The sequence below is a fragment of the Octopus sinensis genome, linkage group LG26 (genome assembly GCF_006345805.1).
Source record: "Octopus sinensis linkage group LG26, ASM634580v1, whole genome shotgun sequence".
Taxonomy (NCBI): Eukaryota; Metazoa; Mollusca; class Cephalopoda; order Octopoda; family Octopodidae; genus Octopus; species Octopus sinensis.
This window is the reverse complement of record NC_043022.1, coordinates 9,917,065-9,937,962: the sequence shown is the minus strand read 5'-3', so window position 1 is coordinate 9,937,962 and position 20,898 is coordinate 9,917,065. Positions and strand designations below refer to the sequence as shown.

The following is a 20,898-nucleotide window of genomic DNA, read 5'->3' as shown; positions in this document are numbered from 1 at the left end:
CTTATGTTAGCGAAGAAACAATAACTTGACAAAACCGTTTAATGGAGACGTAGAAGGAATCGGAAAATGAGGAATAAAGAGAATGAGTTGGATCAAATGTTTGCAAACATCTGAACCCAATGTTCTTTATGAACAATGTTCTTTTTAATGTCTTTATTTTCAAGAATGAAGAGATAATGAAGAGGTGCAAAATAAAAAATCAAGCAAAATTTCATGATTTACAATCAGTTTTGTTTTGTCTGAGCCTCTTGATAAACCACGTTCCTTGTGCGCTCATGATTGCCAAGAATGAAGAGTTTATGCGGATTTCCAACTCAAGAACAGGCTACGTACAATTGACCATGACTGAAAACCAGTTGTGACAGATTAACACCTACAGTTTTGTTTTGTCAGAGCCTCCTGATAAACCACATTCCTTGTGCACTCATGTAGTAGACAGTATCAAATGACGTTATAGAGAAAGGAAGGGAGGAGAGAGAGAGATGGAGGAAGACTTTTTAAAAATATATATAACTATCAAAAAGTATTAAAAAGTTTAATATATACATATTTATATATAGAACACACACACATACATATAAATGAACCCAATAAATATCTGATTCATAATATTTGTTGTCGTGATTGTGTGGTGGTTGTGGCGATGATAATTGTCTGTATGAATGCAGACAGGCGTGTAGAGAGAGAGTGTGTGAAAGTGCTGAGTGAGGGAGGAAGACAGATACATAAAAGAATGAGAGTGGACTTGTCAAAGTGGGTTTTTGGCCCTAGCAACGACACCTTTTAAGATAGGGATTTGTAACGTAGCCCACTGGCATCCTCACCTCATTTTACATGTCCCTGTAAATTTTGGAATCAATCCGACGGGATGTAGTGGCCTTGAAAGCGGTCCAGACAAACAAACAAACTTTTCGCATTTCAGTTTTATATATAGAGACTAGCTGAAAGTGACCCGCTCTACGTGCGGGTAAGAGTGTGGTTGTTACTTTCTGTTGCTTCCTTTCAGCACGTAAAAAGCACCATCTGAACGTGGCGGATTGCAGCGCCGCCTTGACTTGCTTCTGTGCTGGTGGCACGTAAAAAGCACCAACCGATCGTTGCCGCTGCCAGCCCCCCTGGCACCTGTGCCGGCGGCATGATAAAAGCACTCACTACGCTCACAGAGTGGTTGGCGTTAGGAAGGGCATCCACCTGTCTAAACACTGCCAGATCAGACTGGAGCCTGGTGCAGCCTCCTGGCTTCCCAGACCCCTGTCAAACTGTCCAACCCGTGCTAGCACGGAAAACGGACGTTAAACGATGATGATGATGATGATGATGATGATTCTCCCTCTTTGTTTCTCTCTCCTTTCTCTCTCACTTTCCCACTCTCTTACTCTTCCTTTCTCTCGGACTCTCCCTCGCTTTCTCTTACTCTCTATCTTTATCTATCTCTCTCCCATTTATAAACAACAAAAGATCTTGAGTAAGTTGAGAAATAAAATATTTAGAAAGATCAATCATAAATATCAGGCAGTAACAACAGAAAGGTCTGCTTCAAAGCAGACAGCAAAACACTAACATTTAAAAGGGACAGACGAACTTGCGAGCTGAAGAAAAATAATAAAATATTGGAAACCAAAGTTTGAAGGGATAGAATTTGAGGATAGTAGAGTCACCATGGCTGGCATTTCTTAACGACGGACAGCAACGTATTGACCGTTCAACGGCTGGCGTAAAATTTTGAACTTGATGTAAAAGAAAATCCCTAAAAACCAAGTTTTGACTTGATTCTTTCTCACGACAGTAGACTCACGATGGCAAGCATTCAAAACTTCTTCATCATGGACGGCAACACATTGACGATTAAAAGGCTGGCGCAAATTTTTTAGCTTGATGTAACAGAGAATTGCTAAGCACCCGCTCCTTTAAATTTTAATCCCCTTCCAGCCCCATTTAGACCCCTTTTCACATTTTGGTTAATATAACCCGATTTCATTTGGGTCTACTGGGGCCACATTTTATAAGATGAGGACTCAACCAAGTTTCCCAAGTTCTGGTCATAGACCATAGAACAGTCAAGCAAGTTTCCCGAGTTCTGGTCATAGACCATAGAACACTCAACCAAGTTTCCCGAGTTCTGGTCATAGACCATAGAACACTAAACCAAGTTTCCCGAGTTCTGGTCATTTGCAGAATAAATAGAGACGGCGGAGGTGGCAGACGTCGTTGCAATGTAAACATGATTTGTTTTAAGAGAAAGATTGTCCAGATTGTGTGTTGGTGGTGGCGATGATAATTATCTTTATGAATGGAGATAAAGAGAAATTGAAGGGGAGTTAGAGGTAGAAAGAAAAGGTGTAAATTTTGGAGTGAATCCGACGGGATGTAGTGGGCTTTAACCCCGGCAAAAAAATAATATCTGTTGCGTTTCTGAAAGAGGTGAAGTAGGAATAGTGAAACTTTTGCGGCTGTCATTGATAGACTCGTTGTAGAATAAATAGAGATGGCGAAAAAAGAGAGAGCTCGAGAAAGAAAAGGTGATATATGAAAGGGAGGACGGGAAAATGAAATATTTTGCAATGTAAACATGATTTGTTTTAAGAGAAAGATTGTCATGATTGTGTGTTGGTGGTGGCGATGATAATTATCATTAGGAAAAAGAGTGAGTGAGTGAGGAAGACATACACATTAGTTGTGGCGATGATAATTCTAGACCCCTTTTCACATTTTGATGAAGAGAACCCGATTTCATTCGGGTGTACTGGGGCCACATATAGGTGTGCGTGTGTGTGTGTGTGCACGCTGTAGAAATTAAATTAGAGATAAAACCACTAATAGGGAAATGAAACAGTAAAAAACCAAAAACAAAAACATAAAAATAAAAATATAATATTAGATATATGTATATATGTGTGTGTGTGTGTGTGTGTGTGTGTGTGTGTGTGTATGTGTGTGTGTGTGTTGACAGGTAGACAATAGAATGCGATGGCGATGGCGATGTAATATTTGTTTCTGTCTATGAACGCAGATAGATACATGAGTAAAATGTATGGGAAGCTAAGAGATAGAGTGAGTGAAAATGTTCTTGGAAGAGAGGAAATAACGGGAGAGTGATTTGAGGAAGACTTTACATTAAATAACTGGAGTGGACTTGTGACATGAAGAGGAGTGAGAGGGTACTGGAGGAAATAGCGTGAGTGAGGAAAATGGCCCCTAGCAACCACACCTTTTAAGCTAGGGATTTCTAAGGTAGCCCACGAACATCGTCACCTCATTCTACATGTCCCTGTAAATTTTGGAGCGAATCGGACGGGAGGTAGTGGCATTGAAAGCGATCCAAGCGGTAAAAACGCATTTCAGTTTTATATATAGAGAATATAATTTGTATACATTTTATATATAGAGATATACATCGTTTATATATATATATATGTATACATATATGTATTTATCTATGTGTGTATGATTTTTTGTCTGTGTTTGTCCACCATTGCTTGACAACTAGGGTTGGTGTGTTTACATCCCTGTAAGTTAGCGATTTGGCAAAAGAAACTGATAGAATAAGTACTAAGTACTGGGGTCAATATATTCAACTATCTATCTATCTATCTATCTATCTATCTATCTATCTATCTATCTATCTATCTATTCACATATAATTTCCTTAATATGATAGTAATTAATTATCGTGTAAATCATCATACATGCTTACAAGCATAGTTTGAATTCATAAAGGTGATGATCGAGATCCATGTTAATATAACGGTGATTCGAACCCGATTAATTCCACTTCGCTTTCGATGCGCAATAAATGTTCTCGACGCGCAAAGGAAGACAATAACGCTGTTCACGCACACACACATACACACATCTATTGGAAATTTTTACTGCTTTCTGCCAAAATTACAAATAAAACTAAAAAAAAAAAAAACCAAGAAGAAATCGATTGTAGTTACGAAAGTGAGGTTACGTATTTAGATGCTAGCTTTGCTGTATTATGCAAAAAGTTATTTCGGTGAGAACAAGTATGGCTTCCCGTCTAGGTAACATCTTGAGAAGGACGTTCTCCGCTCAAGGACCTTCAGCCACTTCTGGAGACCATGGAGGTAAGACCATTCAACATCAGAATTATCCAGTTAAACGTTCGACTCCCTAAACAGTAAATTAACTGCGAATCTTTTATGTTTTAAGCATGGGATCTTTTACCGTGAAGCAAGACTTCTCCGCTTCGCCCTTTATCTTTCTCTAGGGGAACATCGATAAGTCATTGAAATCAAATACCAGTGATATACTAGTGTGATTATATAATCAACTCTGGTAAAAAGAATATATATTAAGCTGCTTTCTGCTATATACTTAGTTACGCCCTCCCATTTGTTTGTAGGTTCAAATTCCACTAAGGTTTTGACTTTGTCTTTTGTGCTTTTTGGGGGTCGATGAACGTAACACATCAGTTAAATACTGGAATCGATTTAATTGACTAACCCCTTCCTTTACATTTGTGGCTCTGTGCTTATGGTAGAAATCATGATTTATTGAAGACGATGCAGCATGATTTCAAGGTGATTTGACTGCTATTTCTAGCCTTCCTTATGTCTTAGAAATTTTAATTTTATTTTATTGAATTGAGAATTTAATGGCTTAAGAGAGGAAGAAAGAAAACGATTAAATAAAAATTCAGACGGAGAAGCGACGGAAGCTAACACTTCCATGGTTTATAACTCCATTGTTGTTTTCGTCCCCCCCCTCCTTTTTTTCTTTCGATGTTGTCCCAGCTACAACACAAATAGTTTTTGTATTTCATCCCTGTACTGACCCCAACATTTTTGATCCCTGTGGCCTCTAAAAGAAATCAAAAACTATCGTTCTTTATGTTTGCGTTCATATTCTTGTGAGATGTCGATGACCGATTTTGTCTTTCACCTGTCCAAGGTCGAAAACTGTTGCAGCATCCAAATACTGGCCCCCATCTTTCATATTTTAGTCTTTTTTCCCCCTTTTTTTTTACACATCATTTTTATTAGCTTTCCATGACTATAACAACGACTTGTTTATTTCCTCTCTAAACTTTACCTCCCTCCCTCCTCTCTCTACCATTTCTTGTATCACTAGTTATTTCGTAACTTCACTTTATACTATATCTGAATCTTGTTAAAATCTTCGAACATTTTGACCCGTCTCTTTTTCCCTTCGTTTCCCAATCATAATAAACTGAAACAATCGTGCGAGCAATCGATCATATTTCCGCGTGTGGCTTTGCACGTGAACCAACATTGACCTTCAAAAGTCAGTAACGGTGCTTTTCATTTATCTTAAGTTAACCTCATTTTAAGAACGCCTGAAAACTTAGATTGCAGGTATACGTGCTCGGCCACCCCTGACTATAATAATAATAATTATTATTATATATATATAGTGGGCATGTAGAATATGCGACCCACCCAACTCTATTTTCTTACAAAAGCAATTGTGTGTGTCTCAGATGACTTGTCAGATCTATGTGGGTCTGATTGTGTGTGTATTTGTATATTTGTGGGAACAGCTTTTCTTTTAAATATTTATTGCTAATCTGATTGTTTTATCTTTCGTTTCGAAGTTTTACAAATTTATTATAATTGGAGCTGTAAACCTCCCATGCCGTCAAATGTTGCTAGTTTTCTGGAAAGAAAAAAAAAACCCCAGCTAAATAAAGATAAATTCAGAAAACGGTCATTTTATATAAAGTGTGTGAAGACACATACGCACTTTAAAAATTAATATTTAGCAGAAACAACAGAATGACTCAAGATGCGAAAGTTTCGTATGCGTTGGCACTCATCAAACCAGTTTGAGTTAAAACGTACGAAACGGCCCTTGAGTCTCTATTGCTTCTGCTAAACAATGATAAAAATATATTCACTTTCAGTTCTACTCTACCTGTTTGCATCATAAAACCTATATATATATATATATATTTGCCTTTTATTACGTTATTCGTTTCTAGTACAAAATATTAATAAATATTTCTTATTTTGTTGTTCTGTTTTCGTTTTTTAAAGTGCATGAAAGTATATGTATTACTTTTCATATTCTAATCGGCTTAACTCTTAACTGACCTTCATATAATCTACCTATTCATAACTCTTTCATATAGTACGTACATTTATTTTTTGTTTTTTAATCGATGCCCGTCCCGCCTCTCATCTGATCAGCATCTTTCATTATTTTTCTCTTGCTTTGTTGTCTGATAAGGTGAAGGGTGATTGCATTTCTTCTTTTCGCATCTCAGGAAGGCAAGGTATCTTTCAAAACTGTTTCCTTTTAGTATTGTTGAGTTCCAGGCAATCCCTGATAGGACAAACCTTTGGTCAAAGACCTAGCAGTAGCCGTCTTGTATGTTTAAGAAGATTGCTTAGCAACAATGTGATTCCAGGTTATTCCCTTGTGTGGCACTTTGGGCAAAGTGTTTTCTACTATTCCCTGGGCTGACCAGTTCCTTTTGAGTGAATTTGGTAGACAGAAACTGTGTGGAAGCCCGTCGGATGTGTGTCTTTGTGCTTGTCCTCCCCTACTGCTTGACAACTGCTATTGGTTTGCTTACAGCCCTGTAAGTTAGCATTTTAGCAAGAGACCGATTGAATAAGTTCCATACTAAAAAATAAGTACTGGGGTCAATTTGACGGTGCCCCGGTGTGGTTTCAGTTCATTGAAACAAGTACAAAAAATTATTCCAAGAAATTGTCGTCTGTGTGGTGAATTGGTAGAGTTAGAGCATCAAATAGAATTTTTTGTCTTCATTCTTGCTTTCTGCACTTTGAGTTAAAATTTTGACTAGGTCAACTTTGTCTTTTTAGGGGGTTAATAAAACACCAGTCCCAGGTGGTGGACTGGTGGAATTGTTAGAACGTTAAATGTTGTGCTTGTATTATCTGTTCCTACTCATTGCATTGGCAGTCCTTGAAGTTGCTCATGGCAATTATCCAACCATGGGAATATCTCATTCAACCTGCAATTGGACAATGTGTCTAAATAAGGTCTGAAACCAGCTGAGATAAGCTGGTAATAGCATGTTGAGGCTCCAGTCAGTAGTTGATTACAGTATCTAATGTGGTCCTTCAGTTTTTTTTCTTCTTTTTTTTTTTTTTTAATAACATCAAGGTGTTTGAAGACACCCTCAAGCTATCAGCTACATTGATGTCTTTGGTTTGGGAGGATCTGCAGTGGTTGTAGACACCGTCACTCCATTTCAGACTCGGTCAGTGAAGTCACTATGGTGTCTGAAGAGATAAAAGCAGGTGGAGAAATTTCATTCCAAAGTGAAAAAGATTTGGTAAAGTATTGCGATCAGGGTTTAATGTATGATATAGCAATTGTCATGGTTGCTGTTGTTTATAGCTCTTACCCACTGCTCTTCAAGCAGATCTATTTTGAAATGCATTCTAGCCATAGTTATCTTGTCATTTCACATGTTAGTCACTAGTCAATAGGTGTGCTGTTCCTGTCTTTTTTCTTTTTGGGAAGGACAGTAGGATGTGGTTACTACTTCTAGCAGGCCAAGTGGATAATTAGATTTGAGGCTCTCTCATTGATATGGTAGGTGCCATGAAGGGCAAAAAGGTGTGCTGAGATGACTCTCGAAACAGCAAACTCAAAGGAGCGTTGATTTTATATATCACATGTTGGCATTAGGAAGGGCATGCAGCTGTAGAAACTCTGTCAAACTGTCCAACCCATGCTAGCATAGAACATTGACATTAGATGATGGTGGTAACATTATGCTGTTGCAGTTGACCTGTGACTGTGCTTAAGAAGACACTTGCTGTCAACATGACCTGATCAACTTGCAAGCCCAGCTACAGAACTACTTTAGTGCTTTTCTTCACCTTCAAGCTCAGGGATTGCCTCTGAAACATCCCTCACATCCATCGAACTTCCAAACTTTTGAAAAGATGAATTATAGTCAGTGCTACCAGCCACCACCACATCTTCAGGTTCCAGATTTTTCCCAAGTGAGCCAGCTGTGAAAGTAAAGTGGTTGTGATTTTCATTTTTAGCCATTTCATTTCATTTGTGATACTTATGGTTTGGGGATAGATCTGAACAATGATCTATGAGCTTCACAATCTTTATACTTATACTTTCTTTTAAGTCATTAGGGCTAATTAATTATCAATGGAAACTGCTGAGCGTAAATATATTTATTTTTAATAATTTGTTTTACCTGTGTGTAAAATAAATTTGAATGTTTGACATAACATCCACACTTGCATATTTTTTTATAGACTTTTTTATCCCTCAATTCTATGCCTCACTCATTTGAGGGCGGGTCTTGTCTTACAGGTACTTGGTTACCTCACTTGTGTTGGTGCTGTGTGAGAAGCACCCAGCATACTCTGTTAAGTGGTTAGCATTAGGAAGGGCATCCAGCTGTAGAAACCTTACCAAAGCAGACATTGAAGCCTGGTGCAACTATCTGGCTTGTCTGTTCATGTTGAACTATCCAACCCATGTCAGCATAGAAAAAAGGATATTAAATGATGATATATGCACATGTGTGGCTGTGTAGTAAGAAGTTTGTTTGCCAACCATGTGCTTTTGGGTTTAGTCTCAATGTGACACCTTGGGCAAGTGTCTTCTCCAGGCTGATCAGAGCCTTGTGAGTAGATTTGGTAGATGGAAACTGAAAGAGGCCTATCTTATATATTTGTGTGTTACTGTCTACTTTCTTTGACATCTCATGATTGTTGTGAGCAAATGTCACTTTCTTGCAAGCTGTGTCCTTTGTTTCCAGTTTTGTGTAAACGGATCCTCTGGCAATGGAAATATTACCTATTTCTTTACTACCCACAAGGGGCTAAACACAGAAGGGACAAACAAGGACAGACAAATGGATTAGTCGATTATATCGACCCCAGTGCGTAACTGGTACTTATTTAATCGACCCCGAAAGGATGAAAGGCAAAGTCGACCTCAGCGGAATTTGAACTCAGAACGTAGCTGCAGACGAAATACTTCTAAGCATTTCATCCAGCGTGCTAATGATTCTGCCTGCTCGCCACCTTAAAATGGGAATATTACCTTCAAGGAAATGGGTGAGGTTTGGCATACAGGAAGACATGTGGCCATAGAAGATCTGCCTTAACAAATTCCATGTCGTGTATTGAACTCCTTAGCAATATCTAAACAAATGAACAGCATATATTATATATTGCTTAGGAGTTCAATACTAGACATTCCATTTGACCTGTGTGGGCATTAAAACGATGTTATCATATATGTATATTTTCAAGATGGGGAACACTGTTGCTGCCTTGCATGGTTTGATGGTTAGGGTATTTAGCTCATGATTGTAAAGTCATGAATTCAATTCTCAGCAATACATTGTGTCCTTGGGCAAGATACTTTATTATACGTAGTTCCAGCCCAGTCAGCTGATGAGAATGTTGTACCTGTGGAGGCACATGGCTTAGTGGTTAGAGCAGTGGACTCGCGGTCGAGGGATCACGGGTTCGAATCTCAGACTGGACGATGTGTGTGTTTATGAACGAAACACCTATGCTCCAAGCAGCTCCAGCAGAAGGTAATGGCGAAACTTCTGCTGACTATTTCGCTACAACTTTCTCTCGCTCTTTCTTCCTGCATCTTGCAGCTCACCTGCGATGGACCAGCGTCCCGTCCAGGTGGGGAACCTATACGCCAAGAAACTGGGAAACCAGCCCTTATGAGCCAGGCATGGCTCAAGAAGGAACATAAAAAAAAAAGTTGTACCTGTATTTCAAAGGGCCAACCTTGTCTTGCTGAATCTCCCTCAGAACTATGTTAAGGGTACACGTCTGTAGAATGCTCAGCCCCGTGCACATTAATTTCATGACGGGTTCTGTTGGTCGGATCAACTGGGACCTTCAGCGATGGAGTGCTGGTTAGAAATTTCTAGTTAAGTATAAGCCACTGTACCCAGTATTCGTTGACTTGAAGAAGGCCATTGATAGAGCACCACACACACACTCTAGTGTGGTGATTGCTAAGTATGGGAGTATTGTCAGAAGTTGACCTGATCAGTTGTGGAAGTGGGTAGTAGAATTTGCTCAAGGAATTGTTACTTCTGTTAGCAACAACGTGAAGGGCAGATTGTATGAGCCTTGGTTACGCAGTATGTTATTATGTAATAGTGAAACACAGGGGATGGTGGGTGGAGGTATTGAATGTAAAGGCTGAAAATGAATGAAAGGTGGTCTGCATGCTCTGCTGGGTATGTGTTGCATGCTTGAGTGCCAAGGCATACGTGAGCTGAGAGGGGGTGAAAATAGGCACCAGATGAATGGGCTGTAGTAATGCAAGAGAGTTGACTGTTGTTATAGACATGTGATGCATATAAAGGTTGATAGTTGGGTGAAGACATGGCAAGCAATCCGTGTAGGGAGAGCTTTGTAGAAGAGGAAGGTGTGAGAAGAAATAGTGACGGAACTAGACCTTGCAAAAGGTCTGCATCATTTGACAAGGTGCTGGAAAACTCATCAAACCCATGCCAGCATGGAAAAACAGACATAAAATAATTTGTGTATATATGTATGCGTATGGATCTAGTTAATGGGTTTTGTCAATGTTTTTATGAAAATATATTTCTATTACGACAAGGCAAAAATATTCAAGAATGATTCCATGTAAATGTTTACTAGAATCCTGTTGTACCTTCACAGGCTTTTATATAGTTCAGCAAACTTGAATATTATTGAAATTATGCTCTCTAATTTTACCATTAGAATGTTCACATTTTTAATTCCAACCATTCCATTATTCCAGTGTTAACTTACTTGGTCATTTTCATCATCATCTTGTTCATCCTTTGTGTTTTCCATGCTGGCATAGGTTGGATGATTTGACCAGAGCTGTACCAGGTTTCAGTCTGATTTGACCTAGTTTCTATGATTGGATGCCCTTCCTTATGTCAACCACTTCAGTGTGTGCTGGGTGCTTTTAATGTGGCACCGGCACAGGACTATTGCAGACCAATTCTCTTCACCAAGGGATGATGTGGCCTTAACACTTCTGCTGTGGAGATTTATATTTGAGAGACTTCATCACTAAAGTTTTCTACCACCGTTAGCCATCTTAATGATAGTGTCAAGCTTACATTCATATATTTGAATCAATTATTATTCTTTTACTTGTTTTAGTCATTTGACTGGCCATGCTGGAGCATCACCTTTTAGTCAAGCATATTGACCCCGAGACCTATTCTTTGTAAGCTTAGTACTTATTCTATTAGTCTCTTTTACTGAACCACTAAGTTATGGGTACATAAACACACCAGCATTGATGTTGGACACACATACACACATATACGACTGGCATCTTTCAGTTTCTCTCGACCAAATCTACTCACAAGGCTTTTGGTCAGCCTGAGGCTATAGTAGAAGACACTTGCCCAAGGTGTCACGCAGTGGGACTGAACCCAGAACCATGTGGTTGGTAAGCAAGCTACTTACCACACAGTCACTCCCTTGTTTTTTTTTCTTTTTTCTTTTTCTTTTAAGAAGTTCATCCTTACTGAAGGTTAAATAATTACTGTTAGGAATATTGCATAATAGTTTAAACCAAAAATAGATAGAAATCTGCCACCAGTCTAGACATCTTGCACCAAAATTTACCGTTTTTTTTCATTAAAAGACACCTGAAAAACATTCTCCAAATAGCTCATATCAATCTTGGTTTATATCTCCCCGTCTCTAGTCCTGAATGATGCACAGTCTAAATACCTTGCACCTGCCTGTCACCACTGTCACGAACAGGCAGACCTAGGAACTCTTGTTTGACAGGGGTATACCAGCACAAAGACACAATCACTACATGGCTCAAAGGAAACTGTTTTACATCTCATCCTCTCTGTGTATGAAGAACACAAAACTCTTCAGTTATTACAAAAGCAAGATCTTAAAATCTTTGACCAGACTGTTTTTAAGCTCAGAAATGCCATCGCTTTTATGAATGTGCTGCTCTTTATAAGCCTTCACATATCAGAACAAAGATACACACATACTCCTCTCTGTGTGTGTGTGTGTGTATAAATATATATATATATATATATATATATCTCAGTCATAGTATTGCCCAGACAATCAGTTGCTATTGTACAATGCTGGTCACAGTGCGCTTCCCATTCTGTCTTGATTGCACCATTCTTTTCCATCTTGACCCAAATTGCTTAACTAAATAGTCTTTCCTTCATCAGGGAGGCCTTCCAGTACACACACACACACAATATATGTGTATATATGTATATGATAGGCTTCCTTCAATTTCCATTACCAAATCCATTCACAAGGCTTTGGCTTGGACCCAGACCTACATGGTTATGTTACAAAAATGCAAATTAACCCTTTTGATACCAACCCAGCTGAAACTGCCTCTGTCTCTTTAACACAAATATCTTGTCTTCAAAAGTTCTGAATTAAAATCTTCCACCAAACCTTAGTCACAGTTTATGTTCCTAACACTAGCTTAATGATAACGAAGTTTTTTTTTTGTTTTTTTTTCTATGGAGTTCTCAGCCAATTTCTCTTTAAGTCTCCTATCCCACCAGACCATAAATCGGTTAGCCACATCGCCAGCAATACTGACACTGAAGGCTGCACCTTCCTCTTGGGCATATATCTTGTTATTAAACTTAAATATATGGCCCTTGAGTGTGGTCTTGGTACTCGCACCCACCACATGTGTGGCCATCTTTTTAACCTGATCATTGTTTACAGGGATCCGTATAGCTCTGGGTCCACCCATTCCATCTCTCTTTAGGGGGTCTTCTTGTTCATAGAAGTAATGATAGGGGGTCTACCGCTTATCGATCTAGTGGGGCAGAAGCAACTAAGGTCATGTTTAAGTAATCACTGTCACATGTCAGTTTCAGCAGGAGGCCTAGTTCTTTAGTGTCAAAACCACAGAACTCCACATCACTCTTGCTGATCACCTCCACACATTTCTCCACATCAATGGATAGGTGTAGGGATACTACGTCCGTACTGCCTCTTATGCATCCCATCAAGTCGTAGGCATAACTAAATTATTTTGCTAAATTCTTTGTTATATTTAAAACTAATTGAAAGAAACAGAGAGCATTTCAACAGAAATAAGGTAACAAAAGGGTTAAATATTAAATAACCAATTAAAAATAAGAGAAATGCACATAAGAGACATTACGCAACCATTCAAAGTATCTGATGTGGATGTTTTGAGCTTGAATTTTGTAATTTCCAAATGAACCATTCTTGCATTTTAAGGTCAGAAATGGCATCATGTGTATGAATGTGTTGCTCTTTACAGCACTCGCATGATGTCAGAATGAGGATACACACACATACACCTGTGTGTATCTTGCGTACCGACTGAAAGTGGCAAGCTGGCAGAGTCATTAGCACCCTTGGCAAAATGCTTAGTGGCATTTCATCCGTTATGTTCCGAGTTCAAATTCTGCTGGGATTGACTTAACCTTTTCATTCTTTCAGGGTTGTTAAAATAAGAACCCGTTGAGCTCCCACTGAAATTACTAACCTTGTGCCAAAATGCGAAACCATTATTTGACTGATTGACATTTACTTCAAATTATAGGTGTATAATTATATTCTTTCAGCTGGTTTAAACCATTATAGTTCTTTGGATCACTGCCAAAATATGTGTTGATCTTTCTATAAATGTCTGTGTGGGTGTGTAAATGTGTCTGCCAAACACCATAACCATCCTCGTCAAGACAGTAATGTCCTTTTCTAATCATAGATATTGATTAAGCTCGATCTGCATTGCAGCATCAGTTGCTACATTGCAATGCATGCAGCATCTCATCTGTGTGACCTTATTGCCTAAAATCCAAATTCTGGTGTGGCCTTACAGAGGTGTGTAAGAATTTTTCGTTCTGCAATCATGGGTTTGGGTTTACTGTGCAATACTTGAGGCTTTTATTATAGGCATAGGCATAGCTGTGTGGTTAACAAGCCCACTTAGTAACCATGTGGTTCCAAATTCAGTTCCCTTGTGCAGCACTTTGGCCAAGTATCTTCAACGACAATCCCCAGTTGACCAATGCCTTGTGAGTGAATTTGGTAGACAGGAACTGGAAGCCTGTTGTGTATATACACGTGTCTGTGCTTGTCCCCTCCCACTATTTGAGAACCACTGTTGGTTTGTTTATGTCCCCCCATAACTAAATTATTTGATCAAAGAGACTGATAGAATGATTACCAGGTTTTAAAATAAGTACAGGCCCACAAGTACACTCTTACTGTCTGCCCTTACTCTGTCTCTTTTATAGTTACATCAGTAACCCCTTCGATCTGGCTGTTGGCATATCACCTCTACTCAGTTGTTTCCCCTTTTTTCCCCTCACATTGTTCCTCTCCCAGTCTCATTCTAAATGCTTTTACCAGTCCTTCCTTCCTTCCATATTCCCTGGAATTCCCTTTCGGCTCTTGTCCTTTTTTCCTCGTGAGTGTTCCAAGAGAATATAAACTGCATTGACCTCACTGGTCCCAGAGAGGTCTTGTGAAGGTCATGATCACAATACTTCTTGAATAAACTCTTAACCCTTTTACTGTGGAAATCAGATATATCCACTCACAATTTCATTACCGTTTGACTGTGAAAAGCAGATTTCTATCCCAATCTATTTTCTGTTGAAGAATGTCATGTTTAAAACTATTTTTTAATTGAAATGCCTCAAATTGATTGAGGCAACATGACTTGCAGAAAATACCAATTCTATGTTTTGGTAAATAATATCATTACTGGAATATTCTGCATCTTTTACTTGTTTCAGTTATTAGATTGTGACCATCCTGGGACACTGCCTTATATTTTAGTGGGACAGATTGGCTCCAGTGTCTTTTGTTTTTTTTTAGCCTTGTTTGGTCTTTCTTGCCAGACAGCTCACTTATGGGGATGTAAACACACCAACATCAGTACTGAGGGGCAAACACAAAGATGCTCCCCCCCCCCATGGGCCTCTTTCAATCTACAGCTATCAAATCCACTCACTAGTCTGGTCAACCTGGGGCTATAGTAGAAGACACTTGTCCAGGGTGCCATGCTGTGGAACTGAACCGGAATCATGTGGTTGGAAAGCAAACTTCTTACCACACAGCCACACCTGTTTCTATAATCATAAAATTTAATTTTGCAGTTAAAGGGTTAAAAAACACTACACTTGCACCAGCCCCAGTTTGTTTAGTAAATGCTGAGCCTTACAGGAGAGATGACAAAAGACCGAGATATCTGACGCCTTGCTGTACTTAAGACCTATTTACCACAGCAGAATCGATATCCTAAAATCACCTTGGTAAAACTTGTCCATGGATCATCGTGATGGACTCAGGTTTCATCCAGAGACCAAAGCCCAGTCAATGTAGTGGAAGCACTGTGACTCACCCCCTCCAAAGAAGGCAAGGGTGCAGCCCTCCGCTGGCAAGGTCATGCTCACAGTCTTCTGAGACCAGGACGGAGTAGTGATGACAGATTTCCTGGCAAAGGGTACCCCAATTGCAGGAGCCTATTATGCTTCACTTTTGAGGAAATTAAGAGAAGTTATCAAAATCAAGAGGCGGGGCAAGATCAGCAAAGGCATCCTCCTCCTGCAGGACAACGCTCCGGTCCACAACTCGCTTGTCGCCAGATCAGAAGCACAGGCGTATAGCTATGAACTCCTCCCCATCCCCCCTACTTTCCTGACCTTGCACCCTCTGATTTTCACCTCTTCCCAATCATGAAGTTGTTTTTGAAAGGAAAGCGTTTCCCAGATGATGCAGCCTTGATTTCTGAAGTCATGTTCAGGTTGGAGGACCAAGCTGGGTTCTTCTACAAAAACGGTCTCCAGAGCCGCATCAAACGATGGGAGAAATGCGTAACTCTGGGTGGTTCCTATGTAGAAAAAGACTAATAAATGTGCCAAGTTTCGTTGCTCTACTGCTATGGGAAGTGGGTCAGGGGCATTACTTATTGAACGCCCCTCGTACATCCCACCCCGGCTTTCTCACGTTTTTTCTCCCCACTCTGGCTTTCTCACTTTTTCTCCCCGCCCCAGCTTTCTCACTTTTTTCTCCCCACTCCGGCTTTCTCACTTTTTTCTCTCCCCACCCTGGCTTTCTCACTTTTTTCTCCCCGCCCCAGCTTTCTCACTTTTTTCTCCCCGCCCCGGCTTTCTCACTTTTTTCTCTCCCCACCCTGGCTTTCTCACTTTTTTTCTCCCCACTCCGGCTTTCTCACTTACCTTTTTTCTCCTCACCCCAGACCACTTCTATTTTCTATCCCCCCCCCACCTCCTGTCTCCACCAATTACCTCCTTTCTGTGCCTTCTCTCTCCTTCTCTTACCTGCTTATACCCTCAATGCCTTCACATAACTACTACAGCCCTTTCTTCTGAGCCCCTCTTACTTTTCTCTCTATCTTTTGCTACAGTTACCTCCTTCCTACCCACTCACCCAGTCCAAGCCTCTCTATCACCTCCCCAACCTCACCACCCCCAATGTCCCGCAAGGGCATGTCCCAACATACCTTCATGTGGAAAGCACCCAGTACATGCTGTAAAGTGGTTGGTGTTACAGCGGGGAGGAGTGGGGGTCATCCAGCTGTAGAAATCATACCAGACCAAACTATGGAACCTGGTGTTGTTCCTAGCCTTACCAGTTCCTGTCAAACCGTCCAACCCATGCCAGCATGGAAAAATAGACATTTAAATGATGATGGTATCACCAAGTTTTACATAAACAACAAATTTATCTTGATTAATTTTCTTCTATTTATTTAAAGATTTCACCTTTGCTTTCTTCATTTCATGTTTTGCAGAGGGAGTCAAACTTTGGCGGAATCTAACATTCTTTGTTGCCCTTCCTGGTGTAGCCCTCTGTTGGGCAAATGCCTATGTTTTTGCAGAACATGATCACGAAAGGACTGAATTTAAACCCTATTCACATCTTTACATTCGCTCTAAGGTAAAATGTTTTCACTTTGAAATATGTCGTTTATGTAAGTTGTTAAATGCTTTCGGATGTGTGACTATATGAAGTGCTCTACCAGGCCTTAAGGCTAACACATTGAAGTAGATAGCTATGTGATGTACCCTACCATGTGGGGCTAACACACTGAAGTGGATTACTGTATGGACTTATGATCAAAAGAGCATCAGGCTGATCACATCATGGGGGGAAAATCTCACATTGAGGCAGATGCAGCTGGCTTCTTTGAATGTTTCCTAACCTAATATGAGTGTTTGGTTCATCACTTTTAGCCAGAGATAGAGACAATCCATGCAGTGGAAACCCCACTTCTCACCTGCTCCAAGTAGGGCTTATTGAAATGGACGACTTTATGACATACCTTACTACTACTACTGCTACTGCTGCTGCTGCTGCTACTACTACTGTTGGTGCATGAAGGTGAGCTGAAAAGTTCATAAGCTGACAAAGAAAGAGTGAAGCTAGAGCTGTGAAATTTTGTGTGCATTCATTTCAGATCTTATTAATAACTGCATTGTTTCTTCCCAGGTAAACTTTTCAGTCAATCCTTGTAGTTTTAAATGAAGAACAATTGTTCCACATCAGTCTGTCAGTGACAACTTTGCTAATTGTTTTTCATGCTGAAGGTGTTTCTATACTTCTCCCTGTCGTGTGTGTGTGAAGGCATGGCCTGATGGTTAGTGTGTTTAGCTTGTGATTATAATGCTGCAGGTTTGATTCCTGAGTCAGACAGTGTGCTATGTTCTTGATCTGAAAATATTTCTACCAGCTGACTGCTGGTACTGCCCTCTCTTTAGTAGTCTGGTTGTCACATCCTCGGTGGTTCCACTGGATTGAGGATGGGGAAGCCAAAAGAAGCACCTAAAATGATTTACAAAGAACATTACATGTGCTTGTGAGTAATGGCTAAGTCATCATTTAATGTCCATTTTCCATGCTGGCATGGGTTAAACAGTTTGGCTAAGCAGAAGACTTCATGTAGCTTCACTGTCTGTTTTGGCATGGCTTTTATGGTTGGATGCCCTTTCTAACACCAACCACACCTCCAGTATATATGTGTGTGTGTGTGTAGCAATTAAAGAGGATTAAAATCCGAGCTGTATCCTCAGTAAGCACTTCTGTGAAGGCCACCTATTAGATGTCTATCTGTAGATGGTTTATCTTGAAGAAGAAAACTATCCATACATGTGGAGATCCCTGGTCAAATAGATTGGCCGTAGAATATGATCACATTACGTCAAAGACTAAGGAATTACAGATAATATGAATTCCAGTCTTTGATTTAAAATATAGACATACACTCAGGCACACACATATACATGCATAGTTTTTACATTGTGTGTAAATACAGAATGCAGGTGATGTGTGGATCTGAGTTCTTTCTGGCTGTGTGGTGAAAACTCTTGGTTTATTTCTGTCCCTTTAGTTCTCCCTCATAACTAAAGCCAAGTCCACCTGTTGTTGTCAGCTCTTAAAATGACCACATCTTCGGACATTCTCTCCTCTCCCTAACATACTTTTAAGTTATCACACCAGTCGGTGTTCATTTACTAAATTCCTGTAACGTCTTCAGGCATCTGAGATGTTACAGAATTTACACTGTTTAGCTGATAATAACTCTGGTAGCCACAGCCAACGCTTATGGTTGTACTATTCATATTTTTAGCTGATGAGATCAAATAGCAGTGAAGCATGAAACCTGTCTAGTTGTTCCTACCACTTTATATTTCCAAAGATCAGACTCCCTCCCAACTACATTCTGTTTTCAAAATAACAATTTCATGAGTTGTCTCCCCTATTTCTCTTTTTCTCTCATGCTTTTTGTTTTTAATGCTTTAGCTTTTAAACTGGCCAAATTCAGCCCAAATATTCTACCCATCTTATGCTCAAACAATCAAGATCTGGTCTCTTACACATACCCTACAATGTCATTCTAAAAAATAATGTCTCATCAAAATCTCACAGCTACAAGATAATGCATGATTGATTTGAAACAATGTGAATAAATATTAAATTTGACAGTAATCTGAATGATAGAGGGTTTTAATACTAAAATTAGCATTTTCTTCTGACTACCGTTGTGATTTTTGATTAAAATTCTCAGCTCACTGCACTAAGTGGGGCCCACTTTTTTTTTTTTATCTATTTGTCAATTTAGTTATCTGTCTACCTGTGTGTATGTATCTTTATATTTTACTGTGTTGCAATTTGTTCATCTGTAAATTAATAGAAAGCTGTTTGTTGACATTCTGCTCTAGACAACAGCTGATTAAAGTCATTTTCGTTTCTTATGTCTACTATTTGTCTCTCTTGCAGCCGTTCCCTTGGGGTGATGGTAACCATGGACTTTTCCATAACAAAGCAGTGAATGCCTTACCAGAGGGCTATGAAGATTAGTTTCATGTGGATATTAATGTCGTTGCTGTAATCTTTTTAAGTTATCAGTTCTACTTTGTAGTTCAGTTCTCTGCCGGTCACAATGTGACCTAGCAGTTACGTGCACAATAAAGAAGATAACACCCTTTTTTTTCCCTTGTGTTGTTTACTTGTTTGCATTGCTGTTTGTTTTATTATTTACTATATCAGTCACAAGTTGTTGTTCCTAGTCTCAACTTAACCAATTTGTTACCTTATTTCTGTAGAAATACACTTCATTGCTTTCAATTAATTTTGAAATTAATGGAGAATTTAGTAAAATAACCTTGTCATTGTTAAGCTGTGTTTGAAACATAAATTAACGAAATGTTGATGGAAGGTCTTAATTTAAATCACTTTAAAAACAGGAAATTTGTGTCATAGAAATAAGGGTGGGCTCGGCAGATTGGTATCAAAAACATCTCTATATTAATATGCTTTGGCCAAATGCATGAGAGAAGAGTGTTAGTGCTGAGAGGCAAGAGAACGGTATTGCTACCATGTAGTGTGGTTGGTTAGTTGAAGGAAGTGGTAGAGAGAGTTAAACATTTTAAGGGGTATGTGGTATGGTTGAAGCAAGAGGCAAAGAGAGAATGTTGACTGAAAAGAATGCAGGAGTGAAAGCAGCTACATGATTTTAAATGTATACTAGAATCTTGTTAAGAAATGAAAATAAGTTTATTATTACAGGTTTAGATATTTAACTGTCTCTATATCTTCAATCTGTGTGGATAGATAAATTCAGTGATGAATAGAAGAGAGATGGATGGCTAGATATATTGTTATAGTTAAATAAAGGTGAAATAACCTTAGCAAATAGTTGTGAATGTTACTTTTACCTTTTAATGTGTAGCAGCCTAAAGGCTGAGGTCATACTGGGGCACTACAGTTTTTTTTTTCTTGGTTGTTTGGTTAAAATGTTTATCTACATTGTTTGAGTAGAAGATACACACTGCACCAGAAATGTATTAGACAGTATAGGCAGTATAGAAGGTGCTATCTATCTGAATTATTACTGCTTCTCAAGAATCAAATGTTTCAGAAAAATATACAATTTTCAAACCATGGAATTTCCATTGGTTCTGCTAGTTGATCATAAACGATGCAAAAATCTGATAATACAGCCAGTCTTGGCTGGAGTCTTGTCAGATTATGCCACTGCATTATTCACTGATGGGGCTCATCTCTGGTGTACCCCAAGGCTTTTTGGTTCTGTTACACACATTTTTCCTTTCATACATTAACAACCTCAGAATCATCAGTTCCAGATATTTGGTAAAACCATACAATTGTGCTGGATGCTGTTCCTGCCACCCTAACTTTTTCCTCATAGTTGAACATGTTTTCACAGAAATTTGGAAGTCATTGACACTGGATGCTGCTGCTGCTTCCCTCCTCTCTGTTAGAAGGAGGCACAAGCACTTGCATATACACACATGATGCAAACTTCTGTTTACCAAATTCAATCACAAGGCTTCAATGCACACACTTACATATAATGGGCATTTTTCAGGTTCCATCAATCAAA

The 20,898-nt window shown here is 39.3% G+C and overlaps 1 protein-coding gene and 1 long non-coding RNA gene across 2 annotated transcripts; one reads left to right on the top strand and one right to left on the bottom strand.

The window, feature by feature from the left end:
* The first annotated feature begins 3,930 nt into the window (after nucleotides 1–3,930).
* LOC115224832 (cytochrome c oxidase subunit 6A2, mitochondrial) lies at nucleotides 3,931–19,479 on the top strand. Its single transcript, XM_029795771.2, has 3 exons — nucleotides 3,931–4,088; nucleotides 16,786–16,931; nucleotides 19,272–19,479. The coding sequence occupies exons 1-3, from the start codon at nucleotides 3,980–3,982 to the stop codon at nucleotides 19,350–19,352; spliced, it is 336 nt and encodes a 111-aa protein (XP_029651631.1). The 5' UTR covers nucleotides 3,931–3,979; the 3' UTR covers nucleotides 19,353–19,479.
* On the bottom strand, nucleotides 6,225–7,975 carry LOC118767980. The gene is made up of 3 exons (XR_005003899.1): nucleotides 7,794–7,975; nucleotides 7,059–7,063; nucleotides 6,225–6,372 (listed from the first exon to the last, which is right to left on the bottom strand). It is a non-coding gene; the product is annotated as an uncharacterized LOC118767980 (long non-coding RNA).
* Nucleotides 19,480–20,898: the final 1,419 nt, after the last annotated feature.